Source organism: Peromyscus maniculatus, chromosome 10 (genome assembly GCF_049852395.1).
Source record: "Peromyscus maniculatus bairdii isolate BWxNUB_F1_BW_parent chromosome 10, HU_Pman_BW_mat_3.1, whole genome shotgun sequence".
NCBI lineage: Eukaryota > Metazoa > Chordata > Mammalia > Rodentia > Cricetidae > Peromyscus > Peromyscus maniculatus.
Window position 1 is genome coordinate 81,536,099 of NC_134861.1, and position 19,669 is coordinate 81,555,767.

Genomic DNA, 19,669 nt, shown 5'->3' on the forward strand with positions numbered 1-19,669 from the left:
CTCAGGGCTGGCAACACTATCTGAACTTCAGAAACACTAGAAAGCTTCTAAAGGCACAAATTGAATGGTCCTGCCATTGTTCTACCAAAACAGAAAAACCTAAGGATGGGGGATGGGTAGGTGGCTCAGTGTGTAAGAGTGCTTGCCTTACACACAAAAAAACCTACGTTTGAATCTCAGAACCCACATAAAGACCTTGACATGAGAAGAGTCATTTGTAGATTTTTTCCCTTGCCACTTACCAATACTATATTAATAATCAGTAGCAGATGTCTGCCAAGGAGAACAAAGGTCAGCACAGTTTGAACTTGTGTACTCAGCAATATATCCAGCCAACTAGAATCCTTCTAGACCAGCTCTGCCACTGAGTGCTGGCCTTAAGCCCTAAAATCCTGCCCATACTGCGGTACGTGGTAACAGCCTATCAGGAGGCTTCAGACAAAAAAAATCATTGTAAATTTTGGCGCCACTTAACAGAAAGTCATGATTGTGGGATAAAATGTTAAAGTAAATAAGAAAACTTCCTAGAAGAAATTTAATATTTGTGTTTCTTCTCAATTTTGTGAAGTAAAGGATTGAGTGATATAGAGTAAAATTTAAAATAGCATAGTAACTGATAGCAAAAAATGAATCAGGAACCTGATAGTTACTCCCAAGATTGCCATCACTGCAAGGAAAATAAGGATCGCCATCCATGGAAGCCAAGGTCTCTGGGAGGATGCACTGGGTCTCTGAAGGGAAGATGGTTCAGATTAGATGCTGGAAGTTCTAAATCCACCTGGCTTTCACTCAGTTTAGACATGATTTATTATTTATATATTAATACCCTGTTACTTTAGAACACCGGGGATTCAAATGTTTCAAAGAAGAAACACTTCAATGCTCATTCTCTTGAGAAAGGGAAATTTGAATATTGTGTCAGCTAATGAGGCTACCACTGAGCAAAAACTACAAGTTAAGCATGATTTCTGTTTTCATGTTACTGAGACAAAAAGAAAGAAAGAAAGGAAGAAAGAAAGAAAGGAAGGAAGGAAGGAAGGAAGGAAGGAAGGAAGGAAGGAAGGAAGGAAGGAAGGAAGGAAGGAAGAAAGCTTACCCAAGGATGACCTCAGCTTGGACTACTACAAATAGTGGAGAGGGTGCCTGAAATGAACTGGCTTACCCCAGTGATCAGATTGGTGAATACCCTGTCATCACGGAACTTTTCTCCAGTGACTGATGGAGGCAGATGCAGAGATCCACAGCCAAACAGCAGGCAAAGCTCCAGGAGTCCAGTAGGAGAGAGAGGGGTGGGATTCTATAAGCAAGGGCATCAGGATCATGATGGAGAAACCTGCAGAGATGGCCAAACCAAACTAGTGGGAACTCATGAAAGCTGGATCAATGGCTGTGGAGCCTGCATGGGACTGGACTAGGCCCTCTGCATGGTCAGTCAATTGTGTAGCTTGACTTGCTTGGGGGCCCCCCGGTGGTGGGATCAGAATCCATCCCTGGTGCATGAAGGGGCTTTTAGGAGCTCACTACCTATGATGGTACACATCGTGCACCCTTGAAGCAAAGAGAAGGGCTTGGACTTGCCTCTACTGGATGGGCCTCCACATTAGAGGCCTTGCCTTCTTGTGGGGGGTAGTGGGGGTGGGTTTGGAAGAAAGGTTGGGGGGCAGGGGGAGGGAAGGAGGGATCTTTGGTGTGTAAAATGAATGAAAAAAATCTTAATAAAAAAGATAACATTTTCTTTTTTCTTTATTAAGAAATGTTTTATTCATTTTACATGCCAACCACAGATCTCCCTCTCATCCCTCCTCCCATTCGCCTCCCCCTGCCCATTTTCCACCCCCCAGCCCAACTACCAGCCCCTCCTCCGAAAAGGTAAGGCCTCCTATGGGGAGTCAGCAAAGCCTAGTACATTTGGTTGAGGCAGGTCCAAACCCCTCCCCCTGCATTAAGGTTGTGCAAGATGTCCAGCCATAGATAATGGGCTCCAAAATGTGAGCTCATGCACCAGGAATAGATCTTGATCCCACTGCCAGGGGCCCTTCAAACAGACCAAGCTACACAACTGTCTCACTTATGCAGAGGGTCTAGTCCAATCCCACGCAGGCTCCACGGCTATTGGTTTAAAGTTCATGAGTTCCCATGAGCTTGGTTTGGTTGTCTCTGTAGGTTTCCCCATCATCATCTTGATGCCCCTTGCTCATAGAATCCCTCTTTCCTCTCTTCGACTGGACTTCTGGAGCTCGGCCTCGTGCTTGGCTGTGGATCTCTGCATCTGCTTCCATCAGTTACTGGATGAAGGCTCTATGAAGATGACAGCTGAGGTATTCACCAATCTGATTACAGGTGTAAGACACCTCAGGCACCCTCTCCACAACTGCTAGTAGTCTAAGCTGGGGGGGGGGGTCATTCTTGTGGATTCCTGGGAACTTCCCAAGCACCAGGTTCCTCCCTATTCCCATGAGACAACATTTTAAAAATCAAAAGCACATTATAAAATATTAGATGTGGTTTTATTATATTTTTGTAAATCATGAGTACATCATGAACATAGATATATAAAGATTTATATGCATGATTAAATCCATCCTACTACATCCTTTACAGATTTAATAAATGAGGAAGGAAGCACTGTGCTGTCAGCTTCAGTAATCCTGACGCTATGAAGCTATGATTGATGGTTTTCTTTGCTGTTTATCTTTCCACCACTGGGTGTTTTTTAAAGTTTTCCAACAAATGTCAGTTATCTACCTAATATAAGATGATGATTATTTAATGGTTTTTTTTTTCATGAAAATCAAGCAATCAGGTGAAAAAGAATCACAATATATAGTGGCTTAACACCATGAAGATAGAATAGTTAGCTGTAGCTAGGTTTTTGCAGCCATACTTCACCTAGTCTATATGAAGTTGAACATTACCTTTCAAATCTCAAAAAGTGTAATGTCATGTGATTGCCTATTTGAAGGAAGATCTGTAACACACACACACACACACACAATCTCACTTCAAATATAAAACTACTGCAATTATTTTTTCAGTCTGTGTTCTTCATCACTCTATATAAACCTTTGGAAAATACAGCTGTAGCTCGAACATGCCTGTCAGATTAGCTCTTCCCTACAAATATGTGGATGTTTTGTTCTCATTACAATGGACTTTTAGGAGAGTATTTTTTATTAGATAGGCTTTTCATTTGCTTTGCTTTGCTTTTCAACATAGCTGTGCAACTCCACCTAGTTTTATTTCCTCCTTACATATTCCCCACACCTAATCTTTCTTCTTCCTTATACCTGTCTCTTTTGATGAATTATTCATCCGCATTTCCCAGAAACAACCTTATTTGTTAACTCTCTTTGAAGAAGCTCCCTATGTCGGACACATTCTGTGTATGCTCTTAACTGAAGCTCTGCTATTTAGTCCCATCCTCAAAAGGAAAATGGCTACCCTAGCCAAAAATTCCTTATAATGTTTCAACTCTCTTAATACTTTATAACATGCCTTTCCTGGTGACTGTAAGGTAAGGCCTCATGTTCTGGATTAACCTGCGAACTTAGTGTGTAGCTTAGTCCATCTGGGGTGTGGTTATTAGTCTGAGGGACTCAAATGTCTTACAACCTAAATACTGATGCTAAAGTAGTGAAAAGACCTATATAAAAATAACTACTACTTTACATCTTATGAAAGAATGTTCTCTGAAAGCAGCTTTTGAATACTTTGAAAAGGATGAAGAATCCATATTGCTGTCTACAGCTCAAATAAGTGTGTTTTCCTTCCGTATGGCTCTCTTCCAGTCAAAAACAACAAAGGAAATTCTTTTGCAGTGATTTATGATTAATTCTTTCCTCTAGTAACTGTGATACACATATTCTAGAAACAGACTTCTGAAAAATTGCTAAATTTAAGGTTGTGTCAATGAAGGCCTGCGCAGAAAATCATTTATTATCTTATCAAGTTCTTTTTTCATCACATTTATTTGAGACAGATGTTGCATAAGATACCTTCCAACTACCCATGTATTGAAGGATGAGCTTGGATTTCTAATCCTACTGCCACTACCACCCTAGTTTTGGGATTAGAGCGATGTATTCCTGCACCAGGTTTGAGGGGGTGGGGGACAGAACCCAGGTCTCTGTACTTGCCAAGCAAACACTACAACTGATCTACTTCTCCAGCCAGTTTGACCATGTTTTCAGAGGGAAGAAATTAAATTGCTGGGTGAATACTTAACAAAGATTTATTTTAACTTTCAACAAATTTAAACATCTGAATATATTAAGCTAAGCTTGAGATTGCCTCACTTTGCAGTTGAATCTATTTTAAGAGTTCTTTGTTAATTCTGGCCTAATCAGCCATCGGCCTTAACTCAACTTGTAAAAATTATGCAATTTTTAAAATTAATATAATTAGAATATTCACAATACTAAAGCAACATCCTCACTGTGAGTCTATGCTCAGACCCCACGAGAATTATCATTTTCTAGGTTAGCTTTATTTGTAACTATATTAAGGAACTGCTTTTGCATGCAAACTGCAAAGCACACAAAAATATAGTTCAAAATTTGTAAGAATTTGATTTACAAACTGAGTTAGTTGCACCTGAATCTGTTGTATAGTCGTCAAAGCAAAAATTCTCTGAATTTCATAAAGATAAACATTTTTTCTGTGGAGGACTTCTTAGTCACTGGAATAAATATTATGAATAAGAAGCCCAGAAGCACAATGACTTACTGGGTGGGTGGTTTCCACCCTCTTTATCCCTGAAACCCTGGAGCCCATAGACCTATCTACAATTCCATAAAGTTTGAGAAACGCAAGCAGCCTGCCTGCTGTTGATTTGGTATCTATAGTGTAAAATAGATTTTTTTTTAAATTAAAGATGATCTGTAATGAAACTCACTCATCCTTTTAATTATATATAACATTTTTTATTTATTTGTGTGTGTGTGTGCATGAGTGCACACATGCTCATGCACTTGAGTGTGCATGCAGAGATCATAGCAAGATGTTAGTTATCGTCTTCTATTGCTCTGCACTGTGTTATCTTGAGATAGGGTCATCAGAAGCTCACTATTTCAGCAAGGCAACCAGCTCGAGGATCTTCCTGGTTCTGTCCCCTAATCCTGGGGTTTGGGGAATGCACCATCTTGCTCATATTATTGCATAGGAGCTGGGGGTTGGAACTCAGGTCCTCAGACTTGCAGCGCAAGCATTCTTACCCACTGAGTCGTTTTCTCACCCCTAAGAAAGATTTTAATATTACAAAATGTGAAAGTAGCTCTGGTACATGTTTGTAATCTCAGCACTTGAAGAAGCTGAGATTATGAGTCAGGTTGTCATAAACTACATAGTGAAATGTTGTCTCACAAAAACAGAAAACAAAAAAAAACTCAAAACATATTTTAATTGTATAAAATTATAGTGTCATTATGGGTGAGTAAGGAAAAAATGTTATACTTAACTCCATTAATGTTTCAACTCAATTACAAATTTATATTCTTTACCAGTAAAGCAAAATCTTGCTACGTTTTGATGACTCTTTTTGTTTTAATGTTTTTACTTTTGAGAATTTTCTCATGAACCTCAAGAGGACTTTATACATTAGAAAATAGTATGTTTCAGCTGTGCATAATGGCACACACCTTTAATCCAAGTACTAGGGAGGCAGAGGCAGCCTGGTTTATATAGAGTTCTAGGACGACCAGGGGACTACATACAGAGGCCTTTTCTCCAAATATATATATATATATATATATAAAGGAAGAAAGAAAGGAAGGAAGGAAAGGAGAAGAAAAGCGTATGTTTCTTGAAAGAGCCAAGAAATACAAATTAAATTATAGAAAACAGCCACTCAACAAAAACTTAAAAAATACTTTCCATCAACATGCTAAGTTTCCCAGACTTACTCTCCCAAACACAATCCTGTTTAACTGCACATAATATTCTGACTCTTGTGGCCTTGTCAATGACGAGGGTGATGCGGGGTCTGGTGATGGCGGTGGGGCAGGTGATGATACAAATAAGAACCTTCTCTGGTGTGGGTTTTTATTTGTGTCTCAGATCTAGTGTTGTTTGGCTGAGTTTTATGAGTTAGGTAAATGTAAAGAACAAATAAGATGAAACTTGTCTGACTAGTATTAATAACAGGCATATTTTGATGGTTTCAAGTACATAATTTCCCTGACTGGCTATTTAGAAAAATAATAATAACCCAATTTGGATTGATCATCTAAAAGGTACACTCAAGGACCAGCTTTCTGGCAACTATGGATAATCCTAACTCTGTGTTTTATCAATTCCATTATTCTGGCTTGTGACTCCTCAGTCAAAGCTGGGTATAAACATGTAGTCCATGTTGGAAACAATTTTTAATGTAATATTGATTTTAATGTAGCTAGTATTAATAGCTTGTTACCATCAACAATGGTATATATTTAGACTTCCCTAATCAATCATAATGATAATCACCCTTCTATATACTTGGGAGAGACTTGATTTTTCAATTCTCAGAATCCTTTTAAAAACTTTAGTCTTTTTCCTTTTGGTGTCATTTATTTCTATTAAACATAATATTTAATTGATTCTTTGGGAATTGCACATCATGGACACCAATCGCACTCATTTCCCAGTCATCCATATCCACCCTTCATCCTTGTAGTGCTCCCCCCCTAGGAAAACTAAAAAAGAAATAATAAAAATATTATAAAAATAAAAAACACAAACAATAATATTAATTTAAAAACCAACAACAACAAAGCACCTTCACTTCTCCGTCTTTCCCGCCTCTCCATCGTCTCTTCATTCATCTTAGCGGCACTGAGAAACGTTGTGCATCATGCAGAATACCCTTTGGTCCAAACAGTTTTACTTGCAAATTTTTATTTGAGTTGAACATTTGACACTGAACAGCTCAACGTCATGAGTTCTTGATCAGGTTCAAGGCCTCTGGCTTCTGGTACACCATCCATACTGAACCCTCACCAAAACTCCTCTCGGATAGCCTGCTGCTGCCCAGAGTCATGGAGATCTGACCTCCGGTTCCACAGGACAAGTCCCTTCGTGCTCCCCAGCAGGTCACAGATGGGGTTCTCATGTGCCCCTGTGGTAACATGGGCAATGGACATCAGCACAGACCCCAAATGCAGCAGGATTATGAACCCAGATATGGCCAATCAGCAGCAGCTTGAGCCCAGATTTCACCACGGCCTCGGGCAGCACGCAGACCTCTCAGATAGTCATGGACCAGCAGGAGCATGGTCCCATGACTCCAATATGGCTTCATGTGGTGTCCCAGAACTCAGGCAGTCACATGGCCTTAGATGGTAACAGGAGCCATGGACCTCAACACAGACCCTGGCTACAGTAGAGTCACAGAGCTAGGCATGCCACCCCCTCCACCCCTCACCACAGCTCGGGCCTGAGTGTGTGTGTGTGTGTGTGTGTGTGTGTGTGTGTGTGTGTGTGTGTGTGTGTGTGTTAAATATACAGTATTTTAGTGTGTAGTTGGCTAGGAACCAATGAATGGTTCTCCTGTCTCAGCCTCCTGAGTGCTGAGACTACAGGTGTACACCTCCATATCCAGCTGATTTTTAAATTTTTAATAATATCATTATTGGTTATGTTTCCTTTGTAATTTGTAGAATGAGCCATAGAAGATTCAGAATTCTCTGGGACTGGGAGATGACTCAGTGGGTAAGAGAATATATTATGCAAACCTGAGGATGTGAACTTAAATCCCCAGCACCCGTCGAAAGAATCAGATGTGGCCTCACTGTGGGGTACAGAGATAGGAAGATCACTGGGTCTTGCTGGCTGCCAGCCTAGCTCTAAATTCAGTGGGAGATTTTATCTTAAGGAAATATGCTGTAAAATGATACAGCGAGAGGTCTGATACCCTCATTTGGTTTTCATGCACTCACAGGCATTATGTACAGGCATATATAGATGTCCACATACTCCAAACTAAATGATTTCTTAGCCAAAGATACCCCATGGAAATCTCAAAACAGCCCAGGCTACTGCCAAGGCTTTTGGTTGCCCTTCACAAACTGGTGGTAAGGTCCTGTTGCCAAAGACAAAACCTACATAACTCACTGAACACGGAGAAGTCGAGCTGGTGCCTACCCAGAGCCTTCACCCCTACCAACTATTGTTCACGGTATTGGAAGACACTATACACACTGTGGGAAGACACTGGTAAACACTAATCCTGCTACAAACCCTGTGATCTACAACAGTGACCTGCCTACGACATACAGTGGTGAAACAGTGTCACAAAAGTTATACACTAGAGTAGCCCACCACTATCTGATTATATTTAAACACCACTCGATGAAGGGGATCTTGTGCCTGACACTGCCCAGGTAGCCATGAACCTAAGACTAGATAGGCCATGGACCTAGAGGAAAACCAACTAATACTGTTCTGGTAAAGGAACATGGCAACAAAATGACTTCTAACAACATTCTGGTAGAGTCATTGATTAGTATCTTGCTCATCCATCATCAGAGAAGCTTCCTTCTGCAGCAGATGAGAACAAATACAAAGACCCACAACTGGAAAATGTGCAGAGCATGAGGGACCTTGAAACGCTCAACCTTAAATGGGATGTCTTCATCATCAAGTCCTTTCCCTCAGGGCTCAGGTAATCTTGCAGAAGAGGAAGTAGAAAGAATATAAGAGTCATAGGGGATGGAGAACACCAAGGAAACAAGTTTTTTTCTGGATACAAGATCAACACACATAGGAACTCACCGAGACTGTGGCAGCATGCACAGGGCCTGCACAGGTCTAAGCCAGATGAGGTCCCCATGCTGAGAGAAGTGGACACAGATCCACATTTCTAACCCAGAAATTATCTTCAGTTGATAACTGTCCACAAAGGAAAAATTAGTTTTCTCCTAGAGTCTCACTGGGCATCCAAACCACACTTAAGGACAGGTCCAGCAGAAGATGGCCAACACAAATGAACTCAATGGCACTTTTGGAAGTTTTTTGTCTCATAGTGCTCTGTCTGGACATATTTTTTTAATCTTACATATATTTTACTTATATAGTATGATTTCAGTTTTTGTTTTTGTGGGTTTTCTATGTATGTGTATGTGTGTGTCTCAGCATCTATATGTGATTTTTGTGCCTTTTCTTGGGCTATTTTTTTCTGTTTGTTTGATCATATATCTGATAAAAATCTTTTTTAACAAAAAAATTGCAATTCTACTTTCAGATCTTCAATCACTTTTAAAAATTACTTAAATATATTTCTTTTACTATGTTTATTTAAATTTGTAATTATCATTTGATCACATTCCAAAAGGAAATTATCAGAATTATGTTTGTATTAATTGACTCTACAGATAAATTAGAGAACAACTGACTTCAAAAAATGAAGATCCAACCTATAAATTTGGTCTAGTCTCTATTAATTCTTTTCTCATTAATGACTTAGTTTAGGTAATACATTTGTTTTCTCAAATTAGTTTTATATCTTTAATTTTTTATTGTAAATGGCATAATTATTTAAATCTCATGCTGTTTTATTATTATTATTTAGGAATATGATTTCTCTTTGTATGTTGACCATATAACCATAAAATAACTTGATTGATTTATTACATTGCATTAATTTTAATTTCTTTAAATTTAAATTTAAATCTTCATGAATGTGTGTATGTGTGTGCATGCACACATGTGTATGTGTGGGGTTTCTTTTTGAATTATTTTTGCACCAGGTAGATGGCCTTGAATTTGTAATCCTCCTGCCTCAGGCACCCCAGTGCTAGGGTTAGATATAAGGTCTCTGTTACCACACTTGCCTGAATATTCCTTTGGATTTTAGAACACAGTATCACATTCGACAAGGATTATCATTTTCAGATAAGTGCAGTGTTATTATCTCCTTTTATGTGTTTCTATTTCTCATTTTGTTTTGTTTGGTGGATGACTTCTACCTCAGGTCCGGAGCACCAGCACATTGAGTCAAACAATAATGGCGTCCTCCTTAAACCTATGATTTCAAGAAAAGGTGCCTAATAGTTCCTCACAAACTGAGATGTTTTATTAAATTAATTATTTTCTCTTTTCCATCAGATGACTGTAATAAATGGAATTTATGGTAAAAATCCACATTTGATCTTTTTTGTTTTGATTGAAATAATCCTGATATTTTTTCACATCTAGTTTCTATACTACTATGTAAATTAGAGTGACATTGAAATGTGAAAATAACCTAGAATAGCCCCAACTTGATGGCAATTTACTACACAGGTTATTTGTTGCAGGATTTCATGTCCTAATATTTTGCTTAGCATTTTTATTTCCATGCATCTGAGACAGAACAACATATTTCTTCTATCTTGTTATTATATATGGTGATATTTTATTTCATACTAAAATGTTATTTGTATGTTAATAAATAAAGTTGCCCGAGGGTCAGAGCTATTAGCAAGCCATAGGAAAGCCAGATGGCGTTGGCTCATGCCTTTAATCCCAGCACTTGGTAGGCAGAGCTAGGTAGATCTCTGTGTGTTCAGGGATACAGCCAGCATTGGAGACACACACCTTTAATCTCAATACCAACCATAGAAGACCTGGAGGTCTGTACAGACAGGTAGTGACGAGGTGGTCATGTGATTGGGTTTACAACCAATGAGAAGTCAGAACCGAAAGTCTTTATAAAGACTTTAACACAGGAAGTAGCTCTCTTTTGGAGAGGTAGGACCACCGCAGGAGGAAGGGTAAGGTTTTAGCACTTAGTTCTGATCTCTTGGCTTTCTTCTTTGCATTGGTTCTGTGTTTCTTATTTAATAAGACGGTTGGTTACATCTACAATTTTTTTTTTTGTTTTTTTAATATATTTTGTTTTTCTTTTTTTATTTTCATTAAGAAAAATTTTTCATTTATTTTACACACCTATCAAAGATCCTCCTCTTCCCTCCTCCCACCCCCCCCAGCCTCCCCCTCCCAACGTACCCCCACTCTCCCCGACAAGAAGGCAAGGGCCTCGCATGGGGAGGCACACCCAGTAGAGATAAGTCCAAACCAAACCCTTCTCCCTGCCTCAAGGCTGCACGAGGTGTCCCATTATAGGTAGTGGGTTCCAAAAAGCCCACTCATGCATCAGGGATGGATCCTGATCCCATTGCCAGGGGGACCCCAAGCAAGTCAAGCTACACAACTGTCTCAATATGCAAAGGGCCTAGTCCAGTCCCATGCAGGCTCCGCAGCCATTGATCCAACTTTCACCAGTTCCCACTAGTTTGGTTTGGTCCTCTCTGCAGGTTTCCCCATCATGATCCTGATGCACTTGCTCATAGAATCCCCCTTCCCTCTCTTTGACTGGACTCCTGGAGCTCTGCCTGGTGATTAGCTATGGATTTCTGCTTCTGCTTCCATCAGTCTTTGGAGAAAAGCTCTGTGATGGCAGAGTATCCACTGGTCTGATCACTAGGGTAAGCCAGTTCAGTTCAGGCACCCTCTCCACTATTTCTAGTATTCCAAGCTGGGGTCATCCTTGGGGGTTCCTGGCAACTTCCCTAACACCGGGTTTCTCTCTATCCCCATGATATTCCCCTTTATCATGATATCTCTTTCATTGCTTTCCCACTCTATCCCTGTTCCAGCTCAACTATCCCTTTACCTTATGTTCTCATCCCCTATCTCCTACCCTCCATTTTCCATTCTTCTTCCCCAGTTTACTCATGGAGATCTCATCTATTTCCCCTTCCCAGGGTGATCCATGTGTCCCTTTTTGGGTCTTCCTTGTTAGCTAGCTTCTCTGGAGTTGTGGGTTGTTGTCTGGTTATCCTTTGTTTTACATCTAGTGTCCACTTATGAGTGAGTGCATACCATGTTTGTCCTTCTGAGTCTGGGTAACCTCACCCAGGATGATATTTTCTAGTTCCATCCATTTGCCTGCAAATTTCATGATATCATTGTTTTTTTTTTCTGCTGAATAGTACTCCATTGTGTATATGTACTACATTTTCTTAATCCATTCTTCAGTTGAACGGCATCTAGGTTTTTTCCAGGTTCTGGCTATTATGAATAATGCTACTATGAACATAGTTGAGCATGTATCTCTTTGGTATGATTGAGCATTCCTTGTGTATATGCCCAAGAGTGGTATAGCTGAGTCTTGAGGAAGATTAATTCCCAATTTTCTGACAAAGCACCACACTGATTTCCAAAGTGGCTGTACAAGTTTGTATTCCCACCAACAGTGGAAGAGTTTTCTGCTTGCTCCACATCCTCTCCAACATAAACTGTCATCAATGTTTTTGATCTTAGCCATTCTGTCAGGTGTAAGATGGTATCTCAGAGTCATTTTGATTTGCATCTCCCTGATGACTAAAGATGCTGAGCAATTCCTTAAATGTCTTTCACCCATTTGAAATTCTTCCCTTGAGAATTCTCTGTTTAGCTCTATAGCCTGTTTTTTTTTTTTTTTAAATTGGATTGCTCAGTATTTTGAAGTCTAGCTTTTTGAGTTTTTTATATATTTTGGAAATTAGCCCTCTGTCAGATGTGAGGTTGGTGAAAAAACAAAAAAAGCAAGCTGGTCCCAGGGTCACAGGAATGGGAAAGCTGACCTTGCAACCTCACCAGCTGCAGCATTCAGAAGAGTGGGCCCTGAACCTTGCCTGGCCAGCACAGTAGAGCTGACCCTATTGAGGCAGGTGAGGTGATCCTGCCCTACAAACATGCATGGGAGATCTGGTCCTACCTCTCATCTGCCATACGGTGGAGTGAGTGAGCGGGAGATGACCTCCCCTCTACACCACCCCTCACCACCTGTGATAGGTGGGAAAGTCGTCCCTGGGGTCATGAGACTGGGAGAATTGGCACTGGCCCTCTCTGGCAGCAGCACTCAGAAGAGCAGGCCCTGTACCTCACCCAGGTAGCACAGTAGAGTTTACCCTGGGTGTAGAGTGCAGGTGAGCTAGTCCTGTAGACATCAGAGCAGGAGAGCTGCCTCCACCCCCTCCCTCAAATACCATAGGGTGGCATGGATGAGGGAAAGATGCCCTCCCTCTCTTTGCCCCTTGCCGGTAGGCAGGAGAGATGGCCCTGGGTTCACGAGAGAGGGAGAACTGGTCCCATTCCTCACCAACTGCAGCACTTGGGAAAGCGGACCTTGCACCTCACTTGGCCCTGGTGGTGTAGGGGTGGGTGCAGGAAAGCCAGACCTGAGGGCATGGCAGCAGAACTGATTCCATGCCTTGCTGTCTGCTGCATTGAGTGAGCTAGCTGGGGCAGTGCTGGAGAGCTTGCCGAGGTGCTGACCAACCCAGCTACCATTCAGACCCAGAGCCAGGCCTAGGAGGTAGTCCACCCCAACGTTCCACCACATCTATGAACAGCTGGAGCATGTGAAGGGGCCGGACCTGCGGATCCAAACCCCGAGGATCTCCATGACCCAAGGCAACAACAGGATATCCAAGAGGAGTCCCAGTGAGTGCCCAATATCAGTAGTGTAGTGTTGCTGGCTCTGTAGCTGGGATCCCAAGGTCTCTGATCCCGGGGGCAGGGGGTGAATAGATGCAGAACCAAATGGCACAGGCTCTGGGAGGTTGTAAGCAATCTCATTTATTAAACAAAGGACTGAGGTACTTATGTGTGTAGTTTTTGGTGGGCTCTGCTTCCAGCTACTGTGGTGTTTCCCTGTTGACTCTGGGTCTTAGGTAAGCAGTTGTCATCTTGGAGGTCTAGTTTCAGGCTCCTCTGGGTCAGGATACCACTGCGCATGTCAGAGCTCTTTGTTTGCTTAAGGCATGGCCCAGTACTTTCCACCTTACCTGGCTCAGTGTAGCAGAAGCCAGAGGCCTCGAACCAGAGCAATGATTCATTGCAATGAACACTTACAAGCAAAGATGTATGGACTAAAGGGTATATACGCTGTCTGACTCACCGGGCCACACTACAGCTTCCACACCAAGATTTTTGTTGTTGTTGTTCTTGTTGTTGTTGTTTTCTTTTCTCTCATTTTGGTTTTACTTGTAAATTTGCGTTTGGTTGGGGGAGGAAGTTGTAAAGGCAGAGGGTGGAAGGGAGAGGAAAGGAATATGAATGGGGTCAGGATGCATGATGTGAAATCCACAAAGAACCAATTTAAAACATTTAAAAAAAGGAAACTGTGTGAATAAATATTATTTTCCCTATAGATGAGTGATTTAGGCTTAAATTATCTAAATACCTGGCTTCAGTTGTATAGTTACGATAAGCTCTGTGATCACTTTTAAAAATCAGTATGTAAATACAATCATGCATTGTTTTCTGATGGGATGCATTCTGAGAAAAGGCTCATCAGGCTGTTTCATCAACATCAATGAACATCACATCATTTCATTTATGCAAAACTCAACAAGAAAGGTGAATTGCTCCACATAAGATGGGCAGTAATGATGGTGGTATAACATGACACAACATTTTAGAGTCAACTTTTTTTAATGTAGGAGTACATCCTAAATTAACAACAAAAGTTATGGAATAGTAAATACATGAACTATGGTTATGGTCATTTATTATCATTATTATTAATTGCTAACGTATTATACTTTCAGATGACACGGTGTAGTGGGTCTGTTCACACCAGAATAACTACAAATACATTTATAATGCAGTGCACTGCAGCATTAGGATGGCTAGAACAGCAGAAGGTTAGAGAAACTTAGCACCATTATAATCTCATGGGAGCACCATCCTATACATGGTATGCTACTGATGAAAATATTATGTGGCACATGACTGTACAATAAAGCTATGTTTTCTGCATAATGAAATAAATAGAAGATCCATTAAATAACATGTATTAAAAGAGTATTACATAGAGTAAACTTTGTTGGTGGTATGGGTTAAAAAATACAGAAGAGAAATGCCTGTTTTGTATAATTAATAAATATTGCAAGTACCACTCCTTAACCTCCTCCAATTATGGTTAACACTGATATCCTAAAAAAACAATAAAGCCCACTTTATATTACTTTCTAAAGAAGTCACTGTTTTAAGAATATGGTACTGTGCTGCCTCGTATAACATTTGAATAACTGTTATATTTTTGTTGTGACACAAACCTCTCCCTTTAAATGCTTTGTGTAAGGAAATGCTACATATATTTATCTAAGGAACATAACACCCTCATAAAACCTAAACCTCTAAAATTAATCTTTAAGTCCTTAAAAGTTAGTTTATAGAGATAGATTCTCAAATCATGCAATATTAACTATAGTTTGAAACACAAACTCCAGAAATCTGCAAAATACTAATAAAAGTCTTAAATTAACATGAATTCACCTATAAATATGCTTGCAAACCTAGATTTTATTTTGTGGTTTTTGAGAACAAGCTATGGAATTTTGACTTCTGCTTTGACTGTATCATGAAAATACAAGTATCTTTATTTACATTCAGGAGGCTTTCCTGTAACTTCCCACAGCTGTAGGCTGCCATCTAGAGGCTGTCATGAATAGTATACTTTGGGAATTTTTTTTTTTTAAGATTTTTTTCATTTTATTTTATTTTTAAATTATTTCTTTCCTTTCCTTCCTGCAAGCCCTCCAATTTATCCTTTCTTGCTCTATTTCAAATTCATTGTCTCTTTTTCAACAATTATTGTTTTTGTGTGTATACATGATTTATAATTTCTACACACATGAGTAGAACCTGGTCAGCTTGTATAATGCTTCTTTCAGGTATGTTTTAAGGCTTGACTGTTTGGTATTGGATAACCAATTGGTACTCTGTTCTCTAAGGACTATTTCTCCCACTCTCTGTATGTGTGCATGTCTGTGTTGGTGATGTGAGAAGGTGCCCATGGATGCCAGAGGTGTTGGATGACCTGGGAGCTGGAGTTACTTCTAATGTAACTCAGTGTGAGTGTTGAGAACCAAACATCTGTCCTCTGTAAGAACAGTGTGAGTCCTTAACCTCCGAGCATCTCTCAAGCCACACTAATCAGTTTTTAACAGATCTCTGAAACTAGTATGACTTAAATAGTCTTAATATCTCTAAAGTTCATCATTTTATGAACTTTCCTCCAAAGAGCTTTTTAAAAAGAACAGCAATAATTCAGAATATTAAACATTGACAATTCATGTTAGTTTTCATCTCTTATCTTAAACAAGTGCCTAACTTTTATCAATCGATAAGGTCAATATTATTTGAGTTTAATATAAGTCAACATTTTTCCTGATAACATTGGTTTTCACAATGGCTATACTATGGTACTATGTGCTCTATTATATATTCTTTTATAGTCTGTATACAATGAGGAGATGGTTGCTGAATGCCTTGGTAAAATCTTACCATACACATGTTATAGACCATGTCATCTGTCCTAATTTCATTATGGTCTGGATCCTTTAGATCTAGGGTATCTAATGTCTCAGTAATAATTTATCAAACTGAAATCACAAAAGTGGCCAGTATCTGGCTTCTTCTCTTCAGTCTGATGTTGAAGTGGGTACTAATGCAGCACAATGTAGATGCAGCTTCCAAGAGGTCTTCCCTGTGGTCTCATCCCAGCTGAGTGACATCTCAGCATAGACAGATGTCACAAGCCCACTTTTCATGCACAGGCTGAAACTGACAGCAGAGAGAGCATATCCGCCATCATCTCAAACTAGAAGACCAAGTCCCAGCTGCAGCCACATCACTATTATCTCACACCAATATCTGAACCTTATTCCAGTCAAGATCTGCTGTTGGGAAAGGGTTAGGGATTATCCCATCACAGTCGTTAGGTTAGACTGAGTCTTTTGAATTCCATTCAACTATACAATTATTTACCACATAAAGTATGCTGACTATTTGGAAATAAACTTTTAATCTACCTTCAAACCTTAAGAGAATTTCCAGTAATTTTATTAGTAAGCTTTTCCTCATCCTTCATTCCTTCATTAGTTTTCATGTTGCAATGTCAAGCAAGTCAGTGATTTATTTCATTCTTGATTGTATGTTGACATCCTCTGCATGTCAGTTGCAAATAAATATTATTTTCTTTGATTTGTTCATAACAAGTACATTATAAAGCGTTTGCGTGATTATTGTAGCCACAGGAAACAATCATTTTCATGTTGCTCTTGTTAGTCATGTAGGAAGAAAATTTAGCTATATATTAGTTTCTCCATTTCTTCAACTTCTTCTCCAACATGAAATTTTGACAAGTCTGTGGCTGCCCATGCTTGCTGATCTTTTGTAACGAATGTGATCACTTCTCACATTCTATTTTTAAAAATCCCTAATGTTTTTCTGTACATTAAAAATATAGTTCCTTTTCATTTCCCACTTTATGTCATTCCTCATCTTGCACTTGAAAAGTAGAAATTCACTAATATGAGAGAAGCTGGTGAGATAAAGGAAAGGCTTGCTTCACATTGTAAGTGTGCATGAGCACTTTGGATCAGCAAGTCAAAATTTTGGCGACAGAAAACTTGTAGAAAATAAAAGACTGCAGGTTGGCAGAGTCCCTCTGAAAGAAGCAAGATGCTCATGTAAAGAACTAAGCTAGGAAGGAAATGTACACTTCGGATTGTTCAGTGTGGTAGTTCGGGTCCTCCTGATTTATAAAGATTCCTTTGCAGCTGTGTGTCTCTAAGAACAGCCTACGGACTAATACATCCATTTCATCCCACTGGGTCCTTCTGCTTTAGAGACCAGTGTTTGATGCAATCCAGTCCCGAAAGGCAGTCACTCTGGTATAAACACCAGGCTTATTTGGTTGGGCACATTCATCTCCCCAGCTCACTATTCCAGCAAGGTACCAGATATCTCTAACATCTGGAGCAACCAGTGGTCCTCCAGAGTCACCCTAAGGAAAAATGGAGAGATTATTTAGTTATAATTTACCTCACAAAGGCAGAATTTGTTACTTACCCAAGATAAACTATAACAAACGTGGTGATTTTCAAGTCTTCAGTGTTGTGGAATATTAGTTTAAGATGTGTTATGTTTATTTATGCTGTGGAATATTTGTTTAATGATGCAAAGATGTGTTGCATTCTTTTATGTTGCATTTGTTTAATTTTGTAAAGCTGTGTTACTTTGCCTGCCTAAAACATCTGATTGGTCTAATAAAGAGATGAACGGCCAATATCTAGGCAGGAGAGGGATAAGTGGGGCTGCCAGGCAGAAAGAATAAGTAGGAGGAGAAATCTAGAAGAAGGAAAAGAGGAGTGAGAAAAGGAGGAGCAGAGGATGCCAGGGGCCAGCCACCCATCCACACAGTCAGCCACAGAGCAAGAAGGAAAGAAAGATATATAGAATAAAGAAAGATAAAAAGTCCAGAAGCAAAACATAGTGAAAATGGGATAATTTAAGTTAGAAAAGCTGGCTAGAAACAAGCCAAGCTAAGGCCAGGTATTCATAAGTAAAAATAAGTCTTTGTGTATTTATTTGAGAGCTGGGTGGTGGGCCCCCAAAAAATAAAAATAAAAACCAACTGCACTTCAGGATGTTAAAATACAGAGCAGTGCAGCTAACCACAGAAAGGCTGCCAGGGGAGTTGGTTTGACCTCGTGTTTCAGGACACAGACAGAAAGTTCATTTAGCTGAAGAGCAAATAGTACTGTGGACTTAGCTGGTGCATCTGACCAGATCACTCCTTCATCAGGTCACCACCTTATTACTATGACCTAACTCACCAGTAAGTGGTAAATAGTCTATTACTGATAAGCCACACAGACATGAGCTTTGAAAATCCGGAGACCTTAACATCTGAGGCTAGATAAACAGCTCACCTACAAAAAATATATATTGCTCTTCAGAGAACTCAAGTTTAGTTTCTAGTATTCACAACACATGCTCACAAATAGCCATAACTCCAGCTCCAGGGAGATCCACCACTTGTAGCCTCCACAGACAGTTGCACTCACCTGCACATACAGACACACATATACACATAATAAAAAATAATAAAAATAAGTGTTTAAAATAATAATAATAATAATAAGTAGTAGTAGTAGTAGTAGTAGTTTTAAACATTTCACAGTTCTACTGAGTTTGGGAATGCAATTAAATTTTCATCTCACACTAATAGCCTAAAACATGTGAATAAAAATGGCTTTGAAGTATTTGGAAATTTGGGATTAAATTTGAACAAGAATTTAATTTGGAAGATACAGCTTTGGGGAAGTCATTTGGGGAAGCAATTACAGTTAAATACTTTAAGGTGGCTTCTTTGAATGGGTATAGAGACAAAACAGAAAATTTCATATGAGATCTGAATCTTGAATTCTTGGGTATAGAGATTGCTGGTAAGAAAGATAACTAGGGGATGGAACCAAATCTGAGTAGATGGAAGGGGAGGCAGAAATCAGTTTCATGAATTAGGATCATGGAATCTGAAGAAAGATCATGTTTTAGAAAAGAGAAATTTGCCAAATAACACTGAGATGAGAAAGACCAGACCTGGTTAATAGTGTTGTTTTAGATTATTAATGGTTTTTGTGATATTAAGGCTGTACAGAGCCATACAGGTGGAGAAAATGGAGACACAATTCTATCTCAGATTGAAGTGTGCACAATTGGCACTCAAGCATCTTCCTGCTCTGTTCATGTTTCTCAATGATCATAATAAAAGTGCCCAGAGTATTGAATTCAAGCTAAAATATTTTAGTGAATCAGAACAGTTGAAAATATGGAATTAGCAAATGTACTTTCAAATAACTCTTTCAATATATGA

At 39.5% G+C, this 19,669-nt stretch overlaps 1 protein-coding gene across 3 annotated transcripts in view; it reads right to left on the minus strand.

Annotated features, from left to right (window-relative positions):
- Positions 1 to 14,421: 14,421 nt before the first annotated feature.
- LOC102905497 (transmembrane serine protease 11E) overlaps positions 14,422 to 19,669 on the minus strand; it is a 54,574-nt gene continuing 49,326 nt past the window's right edge. For all 3 annotated transcript variants that reach the window (XM_076546528.1, XM_076546529.1, XM_076546526.1), the window contains exon 10: positions 14,422 to 17,797. In XM_076546528.1, the coding sequence (XP_076402643.1) occupies positions 17,636 to 17,797 (162 nt within the window). In that variant the 3' untranslated portion in view covers positions 14,422 to 17,635. The remainder of the gene's footprint in view (positions 17,798 to 19,669) is intronic.